Source organism: Oryctolagus cuniculus, chromosome 2, assembly GCF_964237555.1.
Source record: "Oryctolagus cuniculus chromosome 2, mOryCun1.1, whole genome shotgun sequence".
NCBI classification, from domain to species: domain Eukaryota; kingdom Metazoa; phylum Chordata; class Mammalia; order Lagomorpha; family Leporidae; genus Oryctolagus; species Oryctolagus cuniculus.
The window spans coordinates 147,654,552-147,677,949 of record NC_091433.1 but is presented as its reverse complement, the minus strand read 5'-3'; the positions used below and the strand labels follow the sequence as shown (position 1 = coordinate 147,677,949).

General features: G+C 45.2%; 1 protein-coding gene across 17 annotated transcripts in view; it reads left to right on the top strand.

Annotated features, from left to right (window-relative positions):
• EML6 (EMAP like 6) overlaps positions 1-23,398 on the top strand; it is a 388,832-nt gene that overhangs the window by 248,623 nt on the left and 116,811 nt on the right. For 16 of the 17 annotated variants that reach the window (XR_011386640.1, XR_011386638.1, XR_011386639.1 and 13 more), the window contains 5 exons: positions 2,345-2,486; positions 7,630-7,782; positions 7,949-8,080; positions 13,152-13,240; positions 17,957-18,133. Coding sequence is in view for 8 of the 17 variants with exons in the window: in XM_070069105.1 (XP_069925206.1) it covers positions 2,345-2,486; positions 7,630-7,782; positions 7,949-8,080; positions 13,152-13,240; positions 17,957-18,133 (693 nt within the window). In the remaining 9 variants the exon portion in view is untranslated. Of the gene's footprint in view, positions 1-2,344; positions 2,487-7,629; positions 7,783-7,948; positions 8,081-13,151; positions 13,241-15,903; positions 16,359-17,956; positions 18,134-23,398 lie in introns of those variants that run through there. The other variant, XR_007916462.2, reaches the window with a different exon arrangement.

Genomic DNA, 23,398 nt, shown 5'->3' with positions numbered 1-23,398 from the left:
TTGGGCCATTTCTACTGCTTTCCCAAGCCATAGCAGAGAGCTAGATTGGAAGTGGAACAGCCAGGACTCGAACCAGCACCTATATGGGATGCCAGCATTGTAGGCGGTGGCTTCTCCTGCTATGCCACAGCAGCAGCCCAATCTACCTTCTCGCCTTACATATGTACCTGTTTTCCTTTTGCCCTGGCATCTCTGTTCCCCATTCTGTTCTGTCATTTTGCTGTTGCCTCCTACCTAGAACTCAACAGTTCAGTTCAGGCAATGTTCCTACCTGGGCTGCAGCCAAGGTCGGCCTTGTGCTGTGTGGTCTGCACAGTAGGATAAGGGCTGCCTGCTGTCTAGGGCTCACTGTCACGTACAGAGAGAGGACAGGCCCTGAGGGACAGTTAAGGGACCAGGCAGGTGCTGTCCCGCCTGAGAAGATTTCAGAGCCACTTCTCCCAAGTTTTGGTGGCATGTCAATCCAGTGGCATTCAGAATGGACTTCTTATCCTGTAGCGGAAGAAAAGTTAGGGTGGAGTGGGGGAGAGAGTGGCACGTGGTGGGCTCTGTACATAATCCTCTGGTCTGCAGCTGTTTGCAGCCAGCTTTATGGGTGATGAGTAACAAAGTCAGATCCCAAGCCCATTTCCTTGTGCCTCTGAAGGTGCTTCCAGCCCACCATGCTCACTGCCTACGCCGCTGTTATCCAAAGATTAACGTAATCAGATGGGGGAAATAGAACTCTAAAATCAATATATGGCAGTCATTTGAAGTCACGTGTTGGAGCCCCACAGCCGCTCCTCCAATAAAATGTATGAAACAACTCAGTTGGTGGAAGGGCCTGGAAGCTGTGGGAGTTGATGCCCAACCCATCTCCTGGCCGTGGGAGCTTCTGAAGAGAAGAAACCAGAAAATGGGGAATGTATGGTGCCCCCACACCCAGTAAGTTCAAAACCAGTGGTGTACCTGTTAGCCCCTGGTTTTCTCAGGGACTTGGATGCCAGCTCTATGCCAAACACTGCCTCTTATGCCAAATAACTGTTTGGCTCAGCTCGCTTCCCAGTTAAATCAGAATCATCTCGTTTCTCTTTGGAAAGCCACCTGTCCACCACAGTGTCCCAGTCACAAATGCCTTTCAGACGGCCATGTGTCATCTCTACAATTTTGCTTTACTAAGCAATACCTTTTGATAATTAACCACTGAAAGCAGAAGTTCAGGAAGCAGTCTGTTTTATTGCTCTGTGGTCCTAATCTCCTCATACTGCTTTGTTGAGTGATAAATTATAGGAATCAAATTCACTTTCTCTCTGTTAAGTGTTTGCTTTTAAAATACTGTTTTGGCCAGCGTTGTGGCTCAATAGGCTAATCCTCCGCCTAGCAGCGCCAGCACACCGAGTTCTAGTCCCGGTCGGGGCGCCGGATTCTGTCCCGGTTGCCCCTCTTCCAGGCCAGCTCTCTGCTGTGGCCAGGGAGTGCAGTGGAGGATTGCCCAAGTGCTTGGGCCCTGCACCCCATGGGAGACCAGGAGAAGCACCTGGCTCCTGCCATCAGATTAGCGCAGTGCGCCGGCCGCAGTGCACCAGCCATGGTGGCCATTGGAGGGTGAACCAACGGCAAAGGAAGACCTTTCTCTCTCTGTCTGTCTCTCTCACTGTCCACTCTGCCTGTCCAAAAAAAAAAAAAAATACTGTTTTATCTCAGTTATTCTAAGCCAGTCAAGATTGTTATAAAATATAGGCACGTGGAATTGGCCCAGTGCATATAAGGTACTTTTCAGTGTTGGGATGTTCATTGTGACACACAGGGAGACCAATTTGTAAACAAATTCTGAACCTGAGCTGTAGCCAGGATAATAGAAATGAAATTTTGTCGCTCTATCGGCTCTGCCAGATGCTACGTGTTCAAAGAACTAAAATTACATAAATAACGAGAGTATCGCCATGAAATTCTACTAACAAAGATGATGCCTGTGTTTTTTAAAATATGACTTTATGGTGGTTTGTGGTTTGTGTCATTGTGGTCAAGCTGTTTTACCAAGAGGTAAGTATGTACTGTGTTCTGTAGCAAACAGGATAAAATAAGGGCACTTTGCTATTCCTCTGATGTTTCCAAATGGAAAGATGTCTAGCCCCATATAAACACCCCCAGTAAGCAGTGAGTCCATGTTATATTTCCCAGATGAATGATTTAGCCTTATCTAGGCCCAGCTTTAGATTAAAGTTCAAATTAAAAAATTCAGTACGGATCATGTTGACGCTGGAAGCTGAAACTGTGTTGTTTTGTGTTGGGCTTCCGTGGGGGGCTGAGGAAAGGCCAGCCAGCAAGCAGGAGCTGAGTTGTTTCCCCATTTCCTCTCCCACAGGGGCACATGGAAGGAGAAGTGTGGGGGTTGGCAGCTCACCCCCTCCTGCCCATCTGTGCAACAGTGAGCGATGATAAAACGCTTCGGATCTGGGAACTCTCCTCCCAGCACCGTATGCTGGCAGTTCGGAAACTTAAAAAAGGTACCCAGTATCACTCGACGTGTCAGTACCAGTATTTCAAAGCTGCAGAATGTGTTGGGTTCATTTATTCACTTAACGAGTATTTACTGAGAGCACCTGTTATATGCCCTGCAAGATGCTAGGCCATGGGAATTCTACAGTCATAACTAAGTGCAGATGGAATTATCCCCAAAGGCCGGCCTGATACAATGGTGCCCAGCTCGGTTGTTCATTTCCCTTGCACTGCACACACAATTGCCACCTGGGGGCAATATGTCCTTCCTCTTCTCACCGAGAGCTGCGGGAGTGATTCAAAGCACATCAGCCTGTAAGGAAAGCTGTTTCCCTTTTTGACTATCAATCTCCAGGACTTGTCACTGAAATACAAAGGTCAATTATGTAGAAAAAAGTATATTTAATGAGAAGAGATGAGTAAATATGTGTTGAATATCTGTGTGCATTAGAAGTCAGAGGTGTACTGAAAAGGAAAATGGAGAGGTGCTCATCCATTCATTGAGTCAGGCACTGGGGATCCCAAGATGACTGGCCCCAAATCTAGTATCAGAGAGAGAGAGGATTTGAACAGAATCCCTGCAACAGATGGTTCATTCACATTGGGTAATCTGAGCAGAGTTTAAAAATGGGGTGGGTAGAGTTAAGGAAAGGACAAGGAATAGTGCAGTGCATTGTAGCAGATCCATTACCAGCCCTGTACCTGAAGGGGCAAGAGGAAGGCATTGCATGATGGCTGGAACCTTGAAAGTGAGAGCTGGATGAGAGGACAGCCAGAGACAAGCTGTGACCATCGGTCAAGAGCTAGACCAGCATGCAGTGACCCTGCAGGAGGAAGCTGGGAAAATAGATGCCCCAAGCTCCTTAACCTTCCCCCATCTCTGCAGTCTCCTGCCCATGTTCTCCCTTGGCCAAACCTAACAAGAAACCGAGGGGGCCACATGGGCAGCAGCTTCAGGCACACAGCAGCTCGCTGGGGTGAAGGACAAATGGATAGGGACACACTGGATGTCAAGTTCCAGCAGGATCTTCAGAGACTCAGAAGAGCTGCTGCTGGGACAGCCTCATGGAGGTGACACAAGAGCTGAGGCTCAAAGTCTATGAAAGTTCTTCATACAGGAAAGGATGAACCTGGTGTTTGATTCTGAAATGTTTGTCTTGCATAGTTTTATAAGCACGTGCAATGGGAAGTGTGTCCTAGAGGAATATATCAAAGAGAAAAGGTATCCAGACATGGGGAACAGTAGTGATGGTGGCTAGTGCCCCTGAGTCAGTACATGAGGCTACTGTTTCACATTTAGTCTTCATAAGAAGTCAATGAATAAGGCTATTATTATTTCCACTTGTAGATTGGGAAACTAAGGCACAGGGAACTAACACAGTTTGCCCAAAGGCACGCAGTTAATACGTAATGAAACTGAATTTGTTTCCCAGGCAGCATGGTGTGGCCCCAGAGAGCACACCTGTGGCCACTGTCTCTCTCTCCCACGTTGGCTCGCTTCACATTGCCCACCTGTGCCTTGGCAAGCAGTGGAGTCAGGATTCTACCCCAGGTCTGAGTCCAAAGCCATGCTCTTAACGTCTACAAGGTTGACTCATTCTGGCCACTCACTCTTACTGGGGAAACAGTGGACCAGGTCCTCATTTCAGAGGACTGGAATATCAGTCAATGGACTTTATTCCCTAAGTTAAAAATTAGTTCAAAAGAATAAGTATTGACACACTTTAGATAGGGTGGCAGTTCAACCCAGTTTACCTCTGTTGTCCTGGTATAATTATTAATAGCTCTGCTTTTCATTCTCAGAAGGTTCCTGGTTTGTGCCATAACTTTTTTTTTTTTTTTTTTGACAGGCAGAGTGGATAGTGAGAGAGAGAGACAGAGAGAAAGGTCTTCCTTTTGCCGTTGGTTCACCCTCCAATGGCCACCATGGCTGGCGCACTGCGGCCGGCGCACCGCGCTGATCCGAAGGCAGGAGCCAGGAGCCAGGTGCTTCTCCTGGTCTCCCATGGGGTGCAGGGCCCAAGCACTTGGGCCATCCTCCACTGCCTTCCCAGGCCACAGCAGAGAGCTGGCCTGGAAGAGGGGCAACCGGGGAAGAATCCGGCTCCCCGACTGGGACTAGAACCCAGTGTGCCAGTGCCACTAGGTGGAGGATTAGCCTAGTGAGCCGCGGTGCCGGCCTGTGCCATAACTTTTGCATAACCTAATAGTGATCACTTTCCTCATAGGCAGATCATTTTTAAATTCTCTATAAATGTGTCTGACTCATAGTTGGAAAAAAATCTATGTAAATGAATGATACAATCGAATGAACCAACACAGCATACCATGAAGAGTGACAAAGGAATTTTCATGGAAGCTTAGTGGGAAATGCCTTAGCACAGGACTGCATGACTGGTCCATCCCTGGAGCTGTGTTGACCAAAGTCTTGACAGTAAGAACAGTGCCTGTGATGCTACATTTCTATTATTGATTGTGGTGATGGTTGCACCACTCTGGGATCATATTCATATCTATTGGATCATATGGATAAGTCATATAATACATGTATTCAATCTCAAGCTGTTAAAAAAGAACAGTAGTAGCTGGTAGGTATATTTTTTTTTGACAGGCAGAGTGGACAGTGAGAGAGAGAGAGAGAGGTCTTCCTTTGCCGTTGGATCACCCTCCAATGGCTGCTGCAGCCGGCGCACGGCGCTGATCTGAAGCCAGGAGCCAGGTGCTTCTCCTGGTCTCCCATGGGGTGCAGGGCCCAAGCACCTGGGCCATCCTCCACTGCACTCCCGGGCCACAGCAGAGAGCTGGCCTGGCAGAGGGGCAACCGGGACAGAATCCGGCGCCCCGACTGGGACTAGAACCCGGTGTGCCGGTGCCATGGGCAGAGGATTAGCAAGCAACCTATTAAACATACCCCACAAAGTCCATACTTGTTATTTGGAAATGTCCTACAAAGCAGGAGAAAGCACTGCTCATGCAGCGCCATCATCCTGGTACCATTTAGCTTCACAGAGATCCCTTGGAAGGTTGTTGTTCCACTTCTTCCCCAACAGAAGAGGCAGGAACAAACTCTCACCACTAGAATTGTGTGTTATAATCTGTGGACTGGAGAGTTAGAGTAGAATTAGAGCCATGAAGTTCTGTAAAGCAAGTCTGTATCTCAAGCATGATACTCAAAAAGCTAGTTTCTAGAGGTTTTAAGATCTTCCATTCTTACATATTATACTTTTCTTATTTTTTTCCTTTTATTTGTTTATTTGAAAGGCAGAGGGGGAGAGAGAGAGAGAGAACTCTTATCTGCTGATTTCCCCTCCACATGCTCACAATAGCCATGGCTGGGCCAGGCCAAAGCTAGGAGCCTGGAACCCAACCTAGATCTCCCGTGTGGATGGTAGGGACCCTAACCTGTGAGCCATCACCTGCCGCCTCTCAGGAATCTGGAATCAGGAGTAGAGCTGGATCTTGACCCCAGGCACTCTGATACACAATGTAGGTGTCCTAAGGGGCATTTTTTTTAAGATTGAAAGGCAGGGTTACAAAAAGAGGGAAAGGGGGCCAGTGCTGTGGCGCAGCAGGTTAACAACCTGGCCTGAAGCGCCAGCATCCCATATGGGTGCTGGTTCTAGTCCCAGCTGCTCCTTTTCCAATCCAGCTCTCTGCTGTGGCCTGGGAAGGCAGTGCAAGATGGCCTAAGTCCTTGGGCCCCTGCACCCACGTGGGAGACCAGGAGAAGCTCCTGGCTCCTGCTTTGGATCGGTGCAGCTCCAGCCATTGTGGCTATCTGGGGAGTGAACCAGCAGATGGAAGACCTCTCTCTCTGTCTCTACCTCTCTCTGTACCTATGTCTTTCAAAAAAAATAAAATAAATATTAAAAAAAGAGGGAAGGACACAGAGAGAGACCTGCCATCCACTGGTTCACTCCCCAAATGGCCGCAACAGTTAGGGCTGGGTCAGGTGGAAGCCAGGAGCTTCATTCAGGTCACCTCTCCTGCTGTCTCAGGAGCCTTAGTGTGGAACTGAATCAGGAGGAGCAGCTGGGACATGACCAGCCCCTGTATGGGATGCTGGCATCACACAAGGCAGCTTTACCCACTACACCACAATACCAGCCCCTAACGGGCATCTTAACCACTATACCCAAATCCCCTCACCTCCTTTCTTGAAAGCAAAGTTACTGATGATATTACTCCCCTGTCGCTCCCCCTCTTTGTGGAGGAACGACACAGGACCCTGCGCTGTTCTTTTGTCTGCTCGGCCCTCCCCGGGTTTGCTGCTGGTTCTTCCCGGGTTGGCTACCGTCCCTTCCACCTCCGTGGAGGGGCAGCTCCCCCTGCCACCTTCCCCACTTCCGCGGGGGAGCGGCACACCGCCGGCCGGCTCTCTCGGGGGCTGCTCAGGTGTTCCTTCAGATGTTCCCCTTAGATGTTCCTGGTGCATGTTGTCTCTCTCCTCCTTTATAGTCCTCTTCCACCAATCCGTGCTCTGCTACCCACACGCTGAGTACGCTGCTCTCCTCCAATCAGGAGCAAGATCAGCTCCTGCAGCTCAGTCAATCAAGTTGGTGAGAGGCAGCTGCGTAGAAGTTGTTACTCCCTTCTCAGCGCCATATTGTGGGAGAGCAGATGCATAGAATAAGTCTTAATTCCAGTAACTTAGTCTAGTCCGAGTTGCTCCCCACACTCCCCTACTCCTTTCTCCCATTCACCCCATTTGCCTTTTGGAAGGTGTTCAGTTACTAAACAATGAATGGATAGACTTAAAGAAATTGAAAGTATATTTTTTATGTTGTTGTTGTCCTTGGATTTGGGGAGAAGGGATGTTTTACGTTTTGAAGTTTTGGTTCTCTTGAGTGTTAAAGACCTAATCCTGGGACCTGTGACACCACCATCCCATATGAGCACTAGTTTTAGTCCAGGCTGCTGCACTTCCAATCAACCTCCCTGCTAATATGCCTGAAAAGCAGCAGAAGATGACTAAGTGCTTGGGTCCCGGCCACCCACCTGAGGTACTAGATGCAGTTCCAGGCTCCCGGCTTTGACCTAGTCCCATGTCCATGCATAGTGCACCTGTGCAGATTTCTCCATCTCTGCCTCTGGTTTGTTCAGAAGTGAAGTGCTGGGTAACCGCAGTGGCCTCTGTGGGTTCCCTTGTAGGTGGTAGATGCTGTGCCTTCTCCCCTGATGGGAAAGCCTTAGCCGTTGGCCTGAACGATGGGAGTTTCCTGGTGGTGAATGCCGACACTGTGGAAGACATGGTCTCCTTCCATCACAGAAAAGAAATGATCTCTGACATCAAATTCTCAAAAGGTAAAGGTGACGTAGATACTTTTAAAAATACCACAGTCTTGGGACAGAAAAATAATGGAAGAATGGACTCAAATGTTTTCTTTACCCTGCTTGGCAAAGAGTAAGTTTCTGGAAGTTAATTCCCACATGAGATGGTTTGGTGTTAACTGCGCATTTCTCTTTATAGATACAGGAAAATACCTTGCTGTGGCATCCCATGATAACTTCGTGGATATCTACAACGTACTTACAAGCAAAAGGGTCGGCATCTGCAAAGGTGCTTCTAGTTACATTACACATATCGACTGGGACTGCAGAGGTAACGTGTGGCTTTCAAACTATGATTTCCGTTTGAAACATAATCGATGTCCATTCATGTACTGCTTCCCAGAGCGTGACAGTGGAACCCACAACAATAGAAACAGTTGTGATTTTACAGCACACAGGTCGCTGCCACTACCCTTGTGTGTTTCCGTCTCTTAATCATTACTGTTTTTAGCATGATCAGTTCAAGCCACTGAGTTGAAAGACGCAACGCCTTCGGCCATCCTAGCACGCCCTTGCCTCACCTTTGGGTTGGTCACGCATGTCCTTATTCTAGGTCTCTGCCTGATGGCTTTCCCTTTTCCAACCAAAGCTCCACCTGCTGGGGGATTGACCAAAACGTGCCAGGCAGTTTTCATCCTCCAGCTGAAATACAAAGCTACATGCAGCTTGCCTCAAGTTTCACCGCTACACCTCCTCCAAGTCATGCCAGAAACATTGTAAGGATGTGTCTGTTTTTAACAAGCTGAGTCTCTGCCGCGTGTAGTCATACGCTTAAATCATGGAGGGTCAGGGAGTTAGAGGTGGTTCTCCCTGTCTGTCGAGTACACAGCTGAGTGAGGACGACACGCTTGCGCTTACACAATACAGGAGCAGAAGCTGGGTAAGCTGTTGGAGAAGAGTGGGTGAGTCAGCTGGGAAGAGGTGGCTGGGGCTGGGCCAGCATGTAGTACCCAGAGGGGACGTCAGTGCTGAAGGGCGGGTCACTCTGAAATCCTGTCCTGGAGGCTTGGACCACGTGAAGTGTCTGAAGCCAGCACCTAGGAATGGACAGATCCCCACAGTCCACAGTGGTAGAGGAGCACCAAGGCCAGCCTGAGCTCTGAGGACAGAGCCCCAGGGGAATCCCTGGGCTCTCATGGGAGTGACCTTTCAGATGAACCTGGAGAGGTGGGTGGGAGTTCACCAGCCAGCAAGGAAGAGCATTCTGGGCCACAGCAGGCCTGTGTGGGAAGCTGTGGAGATGGGAAGGATGGGGAGATTGAGCCATGGGCAGTACTGAGGTGGGGGAAGGGGTGTGTGACGTGCTGGGTGGGTGAGGCCCTGGGTAGCTCTAAGGAGTCTACAGTGTGACATATCCTCTGTCTTGGGGTGGGCCAGAGAAAGATGGTGAGGGCCCCATGAGGTTAGCTCAGACTCCAGAACATTTTTCCAGAGTTACAGAGGCAGAAAGAGATCTTCCATCCGCTGATTCACTCCCCAAATGGCCGCAACAGCCAAAGCTGGTCGATCCAAAGCCAAGAGCTTCTTCTGGGTCTCCCATGCGGGTGCGGGGGCCCAAGAACTTGGGCCATCTTCTGCTGCTTTCCCAGGCCATGGCAGAGAGCTGGGTCAGAGGTGGAGCAACTGGGACTCGAACTGGTGCCCGTATGGGATGCCGGCATTGCAGGCAGCAGCTTTACCCACTGTGCCACAGGCGCCCACCCCAAGATGCCAGAACTTTTATTTCAAGTATTTTTCGAAGCATTGGCCACAAACTAGGGCTTGGCAGTCCTTCCACCAGGTGGGTTTTTAGTTACAGCTGTGCGTGCCAGCCTGGAATCTGGGTTGTATTTGAGCTTTACAACCTGCAGAGGTTTTGCTGAAAGGAATAAATGGTAGGGGAGAAGCATGCAATTTATTATAAGTACAGGTCCCAACAGGAGCCAGGGAAGCCAGGTCAAGTCCCTCTGGTTTTCATGTCAGGGTCACACCAGTTGAAGTTGGCATTTGAGATCAGGCAGGGCTGTGGCCACTAGAGCATGCCTAGAAACTGGGGAGGCCATGGCAGGGGCAGGGCAGGGGTGGCGTGGATAGAAGCAGCTGCTTCTCAAACTCCTTCTTTGATACTTTCTGGTTTGTTGTTTAAAAACATAAACACACAACCAGTTTGAATTTATTCTCTTACTGGGTGGAATGAATTATGGGGAGTCTTATGTGGAACCAACAACATACATACACACAGTACATGGCACAGTATCTGAAACTCCAACACTATGACTATTAAGTAGTTAATACCCCCTCATGTTATGGCTTCTATTAGGGAATGAAGGGCAAAAGCAAGTGGGATGTAAGAAAGTTTCCTTTGGGAAGATTTTTAAAAATCATTTTTAATTGTAGTAAAATATACATAATAAAATTCACCATCTTGCAGTGTAAGTTCAGTGGGCTTGTGCACATTTGCACTGGTAAGCAACCACCACCACCATCCATGTCCAGAATTCTTTTCATCTTGTAGAACTGAAAACTTGTACCCAGTTGTTATTTCGTAACTCCCAGTCCCTCAGTCCTATAAACCACCATTCTGCTCTGTCTCTAAAGCACTACTCTGGGTACGCCTCATAGGAAACAATCCTACAGTGCTTGTCATTTTTGTACCTGGCTTTTCTTTTAAGATTTTGTTTATTTATTTGAGAGGTAGAGTTAGAGTCAGAGAAAGAGAGACAGAGAGAGGTCTTCGATCCACTGGTTCACTCCCCAGTTGGCCTCAATGGCTGGAGCTGGACCAGTCCAAAGCCAGGAGCTTCTTCCACGTGGGTATAGAGGCCCAGGTGCTACTGCTTGCATCTGATGGTTTACTCCTCAAGTGGCTGCAATGGCCGAGGCTGGGCCAAGCCAAAAACACGAGCTTCATCTAGGTCTCACATGTGGGTGCAGGAGCCCAACGACTTGGGCTGTTTTCCGCTGCTTTCCCAGGTGCATTGACAGGGAGCTGGATCAGAAGCAGAGCAGCCGGGATTTGAATAGGCACCCATATGGGAAGCCAGTACTGGAGACTGTGGCTTAACCTGTGCTGCCCACCACCATCATCATCATCATTCAGGAGTTTAGGCCCCGTGTCCATGATAAAGATGTGAAGCGGAATCAGTCTCACTTGGAAAGCCTAGGATCTTGTCCTGGATTGCTGGGTTGCATGAGAGCCTAGGCAGGTGTCTCTGTGAAGTCGTCCAATGTGGAGCTATCCCTCCATGGGGTGAGACTCAAACCTTGCCATTCCCCCACTCTGCCCTGGGCCAGCCTTGTGGGGTAAGGAAGAGCCGAGGTCTTTGAAGAACAATCTTGCCTCTTGTCAATCAGAAGAGGGGTAAGACCGAAGGGTTTCTGTGGTTTGAGAGTAAACTAGAATACTTGGGCTTTTTAAAGAGGAATGAGCCCAATCTGGAGAATAACAGCAAGTGTGCCTACAGATCCTCCCTGGTTCCTCTCCAGTCGCATTAGCGCCAGCCAGGTGTCGCCATGCTATTCCCGTTCCTGCACGCCTGGTCTCCAGCAGGTGCCACGCTGCCTGCAGAGCAGCCCCATTGCTTCCAGAGAGGGAGCCTGCGGGCCTAGCAAGGGCAGAGAGCAGAGCTGAGAAGCAGGGATCTCTCGCGGGCCTCTGATCTTGTAGGGAATAGTGAAAGCATTCGCCAGAGCCAGCTGGCTGTCAGCGCCAGGGACTGCGCAGCCGCAGCCTCTTGTGTCCATGGCAACGCAGGCCCAGGAATTGAAAAGCGCATCAGGCTTTTGCAGGCTCATCAGCTACCTCCACGTGAAGGCTACACACACACACACACACACACACACACACACGGGGTGGGGAGTCATAGGAGGATGTTTTCTAGATGCTAAAAGTTCAATTCTAGAAACATCGGGACTGTGCGATCCTGGATCAGTGAACTGCTAGGACCTCCATTCCCATTTTCACAGCAGATGGCCTGTTTGGTACGTTTAGTAGAAATTTTGGAATTACTCCAACTCGTAAACCGTGTACAGCCAGTATCATGCACGTGGATCGCTCTGTGGACTGTAAACTGTAGCTGTAAGATGTTGTGCCATCCTCCACTATCCTCCACTGCTTTTCCCAGGCCAAAGCAGAGAGCTGGACTGGAAGTGGAACAGCTAGGACTCGAACCGGCACCCTTATGGGATGCCGGCACTGCAGGTGGTGTCTTTACCCGCTACGCCACAGCGCTGGCCACCATGAGGTTCTTACTACTTTTCCAAGAAAGGGATCTGCAGGACTACTAGATATCAATGATGAAGGGGCTGTCAGATTGTTAAAATAGACACGCACACACTCACACTGACACACACACTCACACTCACATTCAGAATTATTTACAGGTAAACATTTTATTTGAGATTTCAGCAAAATACTTTGGGGTGAGGAAGTCAGTGGAGGTCCATGCAGTGGGCCTGGCCTGGACGCTGGACAGTGGGCACACAGGGGTTCTCTATACTGCCCTGACTTTGTTATATGTTAGGAACTTTCCATAATTAAAAAAAAAAAAAGCTGAAAAAACACTGTATGTATTGTGAGTCATTTAAATTTCAAACTGTAAAGGGTGATTACCATTGTAGGAAAATTAGGACATCTTATCTTTTTGTGTGGCCTGCTTCACATGTTGGATCATTCTCTCCTTTTAAATTCTATTATTATTAGCAGACACTTGGTCTTACTTATGTGATCCCTTTGACACTTAATCCTATCTTTATGATCAGTTATGAACTTAAAATAAACTTACGATTATAATTTTACATCAGACCCAAAGACTGCTCAATGTTGTATTTGCACAAAGTCTTGAATTTCAGATTTTCAGGTTAGAGAGAGTTGGAAGGGAATGAGCATTTCCAATTTGTTTAGTGTGTCTTTTCTCTTTAAAGCCACGTTTAGAATTCAGACCTAAGTAAATGTGATGCTCCCGACGAGGATCTCAATTCTAAAATCGTCATTCTTGCCAAAGCAATTTGCTCTTACTTCATCTCTTTGCTAGGAAGCAACAGAGGGAAAAAGCAAAACATTGATTTTGCCAGGCTTTTGGAAACTTGTTGTTTTCAGTGCCACTGAGCGAAATTAATTCTACTTGAGGGATGTTCAAGGTCAAATTTTATGAGGTCTATAATCTGAAATCAGAACTTTGGGGTTTGTATCATGCCATGCAATTGCCTTCGATGGCCTTCTGAATAATTTAGTACATATTTACTCACTTTATGAAACTCTGGTTAAAATGAATCAAAATAGCAACAGCCATAGTCAGATTCTGATAATGAAAAAAAATCAGTACAGAATTTAATTGTCTCTCTACTTCATTCTATCATGACAGGGAAGTTATTGCAGGTGAATTCTGGGGCCAAAGAACAACTCTTTTTTGAAGCTCCAAGAGGCAAGAGGCATGTAATCAGACCTTCAGAGGTAACAGTTGTACACAAAGCTTTTGAAAACTGCATTGTGAGGATTGAATGTGTGCCTTGTAATAAATTCTGTATGTCAGTTACACGTAGTGTACTCTAAGTGTGATCATCCCCTAAATCTGATGGCGTGACCTGGTTTCCGGACTTGTGGGCATGCATGGATTTACTGCTGTACCACTGACATAGCAATGCACAGATGGCATTCTGCTTAATTTTCCTCTGCCTGAATACAGTGAATAAGCGTCAGCTTGGATGCTACGTATTAATTTTTCCACTTAACGTCTTTTGGTGCAAATCTTTTTATGAACATGAATTTTTAAAATAGTCTCAATGTCTACTTATAATAATAAACAGTTTTATCCACAATAACAGAAATTACTTTTCAAAATGAAACTATCCACAACCTGACCATGCTAACGTGTGAAACTATCTTTTGTTTAAGAAAGCTTTTATTTAAAATATAAATTTCATAAGTACAACTTTTGGATTGTAGCGGTTCTTCCCCCCATACCCACTCTCTGACCCCCAAACCATCCCATCTCCTACTCCCTCTCCCATCCCATTCTTCCTTAAGATTCATTTTTAATTCTTATTACACAGAAGATCAACGCTATACTAAGTAAAGATTTCAACAGTCTGCACCCACACAGACACACAAAGTACTGTTTGAAGGCTAATTTTATCATTAATTCTCATAGTATAATACATTAAGGATAGAAGTCCTACATGGGGAGCAAATACACAGTGACTCCTGTTGTTGATTTAACAATTGACACTCTTATTTATGACATCAGTGATTACCCGAGGCTCTTGTCATGTGCTGCCAAGGCTATGGAAGCCTCTTGAATTCATAAACTCCGACCTTATTTAGACAAGGCCATAATCAAAGTGGAAGTTCTCTCCTCCCTTCAGAGAAAGGTACCTCCTTCTTTGATGGCCCCTTCTTTCCATTGGGATCTCACTCACAGAGATCTTTCATGTAGGTAATTTTTTGCCACAGTATCTTGGCTTTCCATGCCTGAAATGCTCTCTTGGGCTTTTTGGACAGATACGAATGCCTTAAGGGCTGATTTTGAGGCCAGAGTGCTGTTTAGGGCATTTGTCATTCTATAAGTCTGCTGTGTGGCCTGCTTCCCATGTTGGATCATTCTCTCCTTATAAATTCTATCAATTATTATTAGCAGACAATTGGTCCTATTTATGTGATCCCTTTGACACTTAATCCTATCTTTATGATCAGTTATGAACTAAACTTATCACTTTAACTAGTAGGATGGCATTGGTACCTGCCAGCTTAATGGGATTTGGAGTCCCATGGCAAGTTTTTAGCTTTACCCTTAGTCTGAGGGAATGTGTGCTGAACTGTACATCTCCTCCCTCTCTTATTCTCATTCTTATTTTTAACAGAGATCAATTTTCAGTTGGATTTAAACACCTAAGAATAATTCTGTGTTAAGTAAAGAGTTTAACCAATGGTATTAAGTAGAAAAAGAAAATACTAAAAAAGACTATTTCTCGATAGGACAAGGGCTGATCAAGTCATTGCTTCTCATAGTGTCAGAAACTGTCTTTTTTTAATGTTTTCATATGACCTTAGCCATGCACATAATTTTTTAATTGTTACAGTCAAAACCTTGATAACATTTTTTAATCCATAAACTAGTGCCTTGCTGAAAACTAGGATGCTTTATGAATGAATGCCCTTTTCAGGGTCATTTTTGTTGTAACAAAAATATTTATTTTTTATTTATTTGAAAGGCAGAGCTACAGGGAGAGATGGATCTTTTATCTGCTGGTTCACTCCCCAAATGGCTAAAATGGCCAGAGCTGGGCCAAGCCGAAGCCAGCAGTCTCATGCAGGTCTCCATGTGAGTGCAGGGGCCTAAGCACTTGGGTCATCCTCTGATGCTTTTCCAGGCACATCAGAGGGAGCTGGATTGGAAGTGGAATAGCCAGCACTTGAACGGGCACTGATATGGTGCCGGTTCAAGTCCAAGCTTGGCATTTCTGATCCAGCTCCCTGCTGATGTACCTGGGAAAGCAAAGGAAGATGACTCAAGTGCATCAGCCCCAGACATCCATTTGGGAGACTAGGATGGAGTTCCAGCCTCCTGGCTTCAGCCTGGCCTAGCTCTGGCTGTTAAGGTCATTTAGGGAGTAGACCAGCAGATGGAAGATTCTGTGTGTGTGTGTGTGTGTGTGTGTGTGTGATATTGCCTTTAAATAAACAAATTTTTAAAAAGGGAATGGGGAGACTTTGAGGACTCTGCTATTTAAGCTCCAGGATGCTTGTTTATTTAGAGAGAGAGAGCTCATACCCATCTGCTAGTTCATTTCCCAAATGCCTACAACAGCTGGGACTAGACCAGGCCAAAGCTGGGAGCTGGGAACCAGAAGTGCAAACTGGGTCTCTCACGTGGGTGGTAGGAACCCAACCATATGAGCAATCACTGACGTCTCCCAGGATCTATATCAGCAAAAAGCTGGCATCAGGAACCAGAGCCCAGTATCAAACCCAAGAACCCCGCTGTGGGGCATGGGTGTCTTAATTGCTAGGCCAAACACCTGCTCTAGTTCCAGGATTTGTAACAAGTTTAAGTCTTTTGGGTATTCTGGATTACAGGGACTGTTTCTAATGCTCCATATTTAATATAATTGCTGTAGCTAATTGGACATGCGCTACCCCTGGAGAGCACAGGGTCTCGGTCTGGGCAAGGGAACCCGCAGACAATGGTTGCCTGTGTGTCTTCCTGTGAATGGTGTGAGGATCTCCTAAAGATGGAGGAATCAATCCACTTCTACCTCAGAGTCGTTGCTGGGAGAACTGCGTTGAGTCTCCCCCATCTGTGGCCCCGCCTGAGGCACCCAAGACCCTGACCCAGACACAGATTTTTGGTTCTGATTCTGCATGTGTTCACAAGAAACACAGAATGTTAAATGAGAAGAGATTTGAGTGCCTGGAAAATGTGTAACACCTCACCGTGTGGCAACGGAAACCCTGGCTGCATCTTTATTGGGCAATTTCCAAGCAGTAGGCAACCAAACTGGAGGCAAGGTGCAGCTACAGTGTGCCAAGCAGCTTGCAGAGCCAGAGGGGGCAATCTAAGCTTCAGCGCCAGGTAGGATTATTTTTTATTTATTTATTTATTTTTATTTGGCAGAGTTAGACAGTGAGAGACAGACAGAGAGAAAGGTCTTCCTTATGTTGGTTCACCCCCCAAATGGTTGCCACAGCTGGTGCTGCGCCGATCCGAAGCAAGGAGCCAGGTGCTTTTCCTGGTCTCCCATGTGGGTGCAGGCGCCCAAGCACTTGGGCCATCCTCCACTGACCTTCTGGGCCATAGCAGAGAGCTGGACTGGAAGAGGAGCAACCCGGCGCCCTTATGGGATGCCAGCGCTACAGGCAGAGGATTAACCAAGTGAACCACGGTGCCAGCCTTGGTAGGATTATTTTTTAAATAATTTTGATACTCTTTTGAAATAGTGCTTTACAGCATCAAACTAAAGAGACCCTGTTGCTAGGATACACTAGCCAACTTCAAATTAAAGTAAATGAGATTAAAAATCCCCCAGCAAAGTCTGACATAATATTGCTATTATTGTTGTTTTTTTTTTAAATTAAAAAAATTAGGAAAAAAATGCCTCCATTTTTAACCTAAACCAATTGCAGCTCTTCTAGTCATGAGTTTCATACAAACAGTTTTAATGTATAAGATACATCTTCATGGCAATACAATTTGAAAAGCTTTTCAAATGTTTAAGATCATCCCTAGAGCATAAAAGATATTAAACTGGCTGCAGCATCTTATTACTTTTTCCTCCAAGGAAGCCATCTTTAAAAAAAAAAGTTCTTACTACTTTTTAAAATAGTTTGCTAAATGATCATCCCATCAATCAGTTTAGCTTCGTGTTTCTCTGTGGGGAGGAGTTTTGTCCCCAGCCCATCTGGCACCATCTAGAGAGCTGGGTAGGGCCAGCAATGCCACTGAACCACCTTCTATGTACAGGACAGACCCTGATAAGGAAGAATTTTCCAGTCTAAGATGTCCATGCTGGGGTTGAGAAACTCACATCTAGCTTGTGGTTTAGCCAATGGTAAATGCGTAGTTGAGAACTGAAAAATTAGCCTTGGGATTGGCACTGTGGTGTAGCGGGTAAAGCTGCTGCCTGAAGCACCAGCATCCTATATGGTGCCGGTTTGTGTCTTGGCTGATCCACTTCTGGCCTGGGGAAGCAGTGGAAGATGACCCAGATGCTTGGGCCCCTGCATGCATATGGGAGACCCGGAAGAAGCTCCTGGCTCCTGGCTCTGGCCAGCTCTGGCTGTTGTAGCCATTTAGGGAGTGAACAAGCAGATGGAACAGCTCTCTTTGTCTCTCCATCCCTGCCCCCACTCTGCCTTTCAAATAAATAAGTAAATAAATCTTAAAAAAAAAAAAAAAAAAAAACTGAAAAATGAGGCCTGGTAGATTTCCACAATTCCAAAATGTTCATTTCATCTAGAAAAAAAAAATAGATATTTGATTGTAGTGTTGGTTTAATAAACAACACAGCTATCATTTAAAACCTGCAGCTTGGAATTCGTGCACCTCAGCTCACAACCTAAGTGCCTGATGTTAGCAAAGTCCTCGCATAGAACTACTCAGCTCCAGTCGTTGCTTTTAAATAGAAAAACTAGGTTATACAAATAACAGAATTTTCTTTCCTTCTTTTTCAGATTGAGAAGATAGAGTGGGACACCTGGACCTGTGTGCTGGGGCCCACCTGTGAGGGCATCTGGCCAGCACATAGCGACGTGACAGATGTCAATGCTGCCAGTCTTACGAGAGACTGCTCGCTCTTAGCCACTGGAGACGACTTTGGTTTTGTTAAGCTCTTCTCATATCCTGTCAAGGTACTGTTGGATGTTCATGATATAGACTTACTCGGTTTTGTTAATAGCTCAAATCTGCTGTATCTAAGAGGATTTTAAGATTTTGGCAGCAATGACAGTTGCTGATGTTACTCAGGATGTCGTTTGTGCTGTGTACAACCTCCGTGACGTGTGTTAGAGTGCCTAATTTAAATGAAGCCTCATGGCGTAGAATTCCTCCTCAAAGGGCATTAGCAGTCAACAAACCCAGCATCTCACAGACTGCAAGGTCTGAATCATGTTTTCAACACCGGAGACCAGTGCCCCCTCCAAGCTGTACTAGCATGCCTCCAGAGAGGGGACTTATCACCATTCACAGCAGCCCAGTTAATTTTAACAGGTTTTGCTTGAGACTGAGCTGAACTCTTTTCTGTTCAGCCACTGTTCTGCCCTCTGAACCACTAAGCAGGCCCAGTCCCCTAATGGCTTTATGGTAAGAAGGTGGCATCTGGCTCCCTGAAGACTGCTTTTCTCTAAGCTGCACATCTCCAGTGCCTTCAGCCATTCCCCATAAACCACAGTTCTTGCCTGCCCCTTCCTCATCAGCACTCTCCATTTCGTCAATTCCTTCTTAAACCGTCTCATCTAGAAGCAGGTTGAGTGCCTCAAGTGTAATCTGACCAGCTAGGGCACAGTGTTTTTATTCCACAATTGGGTTCAATCAGATTAAAATAAGGTCAAGTCTTCAGGTGGCCACACCGTGCAACTCAATCACAGATCTCTTTCTCAGACATGTTCAGGTTATCCTATGTCCTGTACTTGTGTGATTGACTTTTCTAAGATCTCAATACAGAGCTTGCCGTTGCCTGTCTGTCTTGCTACTGAATCCCACGTTCTTTCCTGTCTGTACCACTGAATACCTTTTCAAAGTTCAGTCCCTCAGAGCACCTTGCCACCCTCTGCTTTCACAGTTATGAGTTATAAACTATGAAATGGAAAAATAATAGCAATAAAATTAGAACAACCAAATGCCAACACCAGGAACCTCACTCAACTTGACATTGTATTTGTGAATCCATACATTTAATTATAGTACTTATTCAGTAATGGGCATTGCAATTTATCTGTACAATCCCAGTCCACCAAGGCACCATCAAATACTTTGTAAATATCTTACTAAAAGCCAGATTGGTGTGTCTCCATCATCCCTAATCTTTCTCGCTAGTAAACCAGGCAATAAAAGGGGTGAGGTTAGTTCACAATGGGCCTCTATAACTCCCTGGTAATCACTACTTCCTTTTCCAACTGCTTATCAAATTTCTGTGTAATATTTAATCCTAGAATTTTCCAGGGGTTGCGTCAGCTTGTAAATCAGTATTGCCAGTCTACTTGGTTTCCTTGTTGGATGCAGGAACCTTTTTACATTTGATGCTACCTCTCCTGATTTCTGAGCTTTGCAGCTATCTCTGACGTCATTCTTGTGATCACATTGATTCATGTAATTGAGAGGCAAGGAGACAGATCCCATTTGCTGGTTCACTCCCCAAATGCCCATAACAGCTGGGCTGAGCAGGTCCAGGCCAAGGGCAATTACAGAAACTGCCATATAGGTGTCAGGAACCCAATTACTTGGGTCATCAGTACCTCCTCCTAGAGTCTGTATTAGCAGGAAGTTGGAGCCAGGTGTTGAACCCAGGTACTCTGATGTGAGATGTGGGTGCCTTCACTTCTAAGCTAAATGCTCACCCCTCTGTGGTCACCTTTGAAGGTACCTGTACTAAAGTAATGAGCTCTGCTTAGCCATTTCTGGTCTGAACAACATTCTCTTTGACAAAAGTAATGAGTAAATCCGATTTTTGGTCATATTAGCATCTGTTCTTAGTGGTGTTCCTAACTTCTCTCTGTTTTTCTTCTATCCTAAATATGTTTAAAATCCTATTCAGTGGTCTTCATTTTTGACTTTGGCATTCCTGAAACTACACTTAAAGATTTGTACAAGACTTTGTGTTCATCCTTGGTTGCTCACTTGTCCTCCTGTCATTTGTATCTTTTGTTTTGTTTTGTTTTGTTTTGTTTTTGACAGGCAGAGTAGACAGTGAGAGAGACAGAGAGAAAGGTCTTCGTTTGCCGTTGGTTCACCCTCCAATGGCCGCTGTAGCCAGCGCACTGCGCTGATCCGAAGGCAGGAGCCAGGTGCTTCTCCTGGTCTCCCATGTGAGTGCAGGACCCAAGGACTTGGGCCATCCTCCACTGCACTCCCGGGCCACAGCAGAGAGCCAGATAGGAAGAGGAGTGACCGGAACAGAATCCGGCACCCCAACAGGGACTATAACCCAGGGTGCCAGCTCTGTAGGCAGAGGATTAGCCTATTGAGCCGCGGCGCTGGCCTGTCATTTGTATCTTTAAAAGGGGTGCATACTAGTTCCTTCTGCATCCACTTGGGTTTCTCAAATGCTTTCTTCATCTTTGATTGTTAATACCTGGTCAGATGATCATTTTGAGTAGCCCTTTCTAAGTACACATCTGATTATGTCCAGAGTTCCCTTTGTTGTCCATCCCAACCACCTGTCACTTCCCCTTCACTTACCTGCCCTTTCTGTTTGACAAGAATGCAGTCCTAAGTAGTAAGACGAGTCAAGAAGCCAACAGATGCTGTGGTTTTAGTAGACTGAGGTTTGGGCAGACATTGAGATGGCTGAAACCTCTGGAGCACTGCTGCATCTTGCTCCTGTGTTCGGTTCGTTATCGGTCCTGAGGATTTATCAGCTGTCTCCCAGCCTGACCTCGTTGAACATCTATAGCAATCATTTCAAGCCAGCATTCTTCAGACTTCCGGGATTCCAGGGATGTGCCTCAGGGCCACCGCAGGAAGCATGCAGGGGCCAAGTGGAGGGGTTCTGGGGCCTCGACCTGCATCAACAAGAGTAATTCTGTGTGTGGTGTTTATTGAGCTTCTGTGTAAGATTTTTTCCAATGTTTGTTAAGAAAATTGTCAAGCATCTGGCTATGATGAAAGAGTGTGACAGTGAGCTGCTAAAAACCAATTACCTAGAATCTCTCATTCAAAGTGAGCTGTAGAATTAATAAAAACAGAAAGAAGGATCTCAAGTAACCTAATTTTGCACTTCAAGGAACTAGAAAAAGAACAGACTAAAAATAATCGTAAGGAAGGAAGTTAAGATTAGAGCAACAATAAGTGAAAGAGTATAAAGACATTTGAAAAGATCAATGAAATGGAGTTGGTTTTTTTAAAAGATAAAATTGACAAACCTTTAACTGGATTAACCAAGAAAAAAGAGAAGACTCAAATAAAATTACAAGAGAAAAAAGAGACATTACAGCTGATACTAGAGAAAAACAAAAGATCATAAAAGACTGCTATGAACAGTTATGTGCCAACAAATTAGATAACCCAGAAGAAAAGGATGCGCTCCTAGAAGCACACAACCCACCAAAAATGGATAATGAAGAAACAGAAAATCTGGACAGACCAATATTAAATGAGTAAAGAAACTGATCCAGGAACCAACAATCTCTGAAGGAGAGCTCATGGTGAACTCCACTGTGTTTTACAGAACAATGAATTCCAGCCCTTCACAAACCCTTCCCAGAAAAGAAAACTAAGAGGAGGGAGCACTTCCAAACCAATTTTGTGAGGCCAGTGTTATGCAACACCAAAGCTCCAGATAAGAACACTGCAGGAAATTATGGGCCAATATCCCCAATGAACATAGATATAAAAATCCTCAACAAAATACTAGCAAACCAAATTCAACAGTACTTTAAGAGGATCATATATTACAATCAAGTGGGATTTAATTTATCTCTGGGATGCAAGTGTAGTTCAACATAGACAAATCAACAGATGTAATATGCTGCATTAACAGAATGAAAGATGAACAGCAAAAACTCATCATCTCAATAGGTATGGAAAAAGCATTTAATAAAATTCAACATCCTTTGGTGATTAAAAACTGAACAAAGGAGACACCCTGTGTGGGAGATCCAGAAGAAGCTCCTGGCTTTGGATTGGCTCCAGCCATGGTGACCATTTGGGGAGCGAACCAGCAGATGGAAGATCTCTCTCTCTCTCTCTCTCTCTCACTCACTCTTTATCTCTCTCCACCTCTCTCTGTAACTGCCTTTCAAACAAATAAATGTTTAAAAAAAAAAAGTATAACCATGAAGGTAGAAGATCTGTTCACTGAAAACTATAAGACATTCATTAAAAGAAATTGAAGACACAAATAAATGGAAAGACATTTCATGTTCGTGGGCTAGAAGAATTATTGTTAAATTATCCATGCTACTCAAAGTAATCCACAGGTTCAGTGCAATCCTCATCAAAATTCCAGTGGCATTTATCACATCAAGTGATTAAAAAAACCCTGAAATTCATACGGAACCACAAAAAATCCTGACTAGCCAAAGAAATTTAGGTAAAGTTGGAGCATCAGACATGCTGACTTCAACTTGTATTACAAAGCTATAGTAATCAAAACAATTGTTGCTGGCATGATAACAAACAGTCTAATGGAACACACTAACTAGAAATCCATACATACACGGTTAACTAATCTTTGACAAGGACATCAAGAATACACAATGGGGAAAAAGTCTGTTTAATCATTGGGAAAAATATATACTAACATTCAAAAGAATGAAAATGGAACTTATCTATACCATATATAAAAATTAATGAGATGAATTAGAGACTTAAAGTAAAACTTGAAACAATTAAAATTTGTAGAAGAAAACACAGCAGAAAATCACCTTGACATTGATCTTGGCAGTGATTTGTTGAATTTGTCACAAAACTAAAAAGCTTCTGAACCATTAAAGAAGCAATCAACACAATGAAAATGTGTTCTCCCTATGGAATGAGAGAAAAATATTTGCAAACTGCATGTCTGGTGAAGGTTTAATGTCCAAAATATATATAGAACCCATTCACTCAGCAGCAAAAAAGCACCAAAACAAATAACCTGATTTTAAAATAGGCAAAGGAACTTAAGAGACATTTCTCCAGAGCAGACATAGAAATTACCAACAAGTGTTTGAAAAGTGTTCAGCATTACTTATATGTAAGTAATAAGGAATATGCAAATCAAGACCATAGGATGGCTGTTATCAAAAAAATACAGGGTAGCAAGCGTTGGTGAGGGTGTAAGGAAAAGAATCCTTGCACACTAGTAATAGGAATATATATTGGTATAGTCATTATGTAAAACAACATGGAAGTTGTACTCAAAATAAACCTATTATATGATCAATCAATCCCACTTCAGAGTATATACCTAAAGGGAA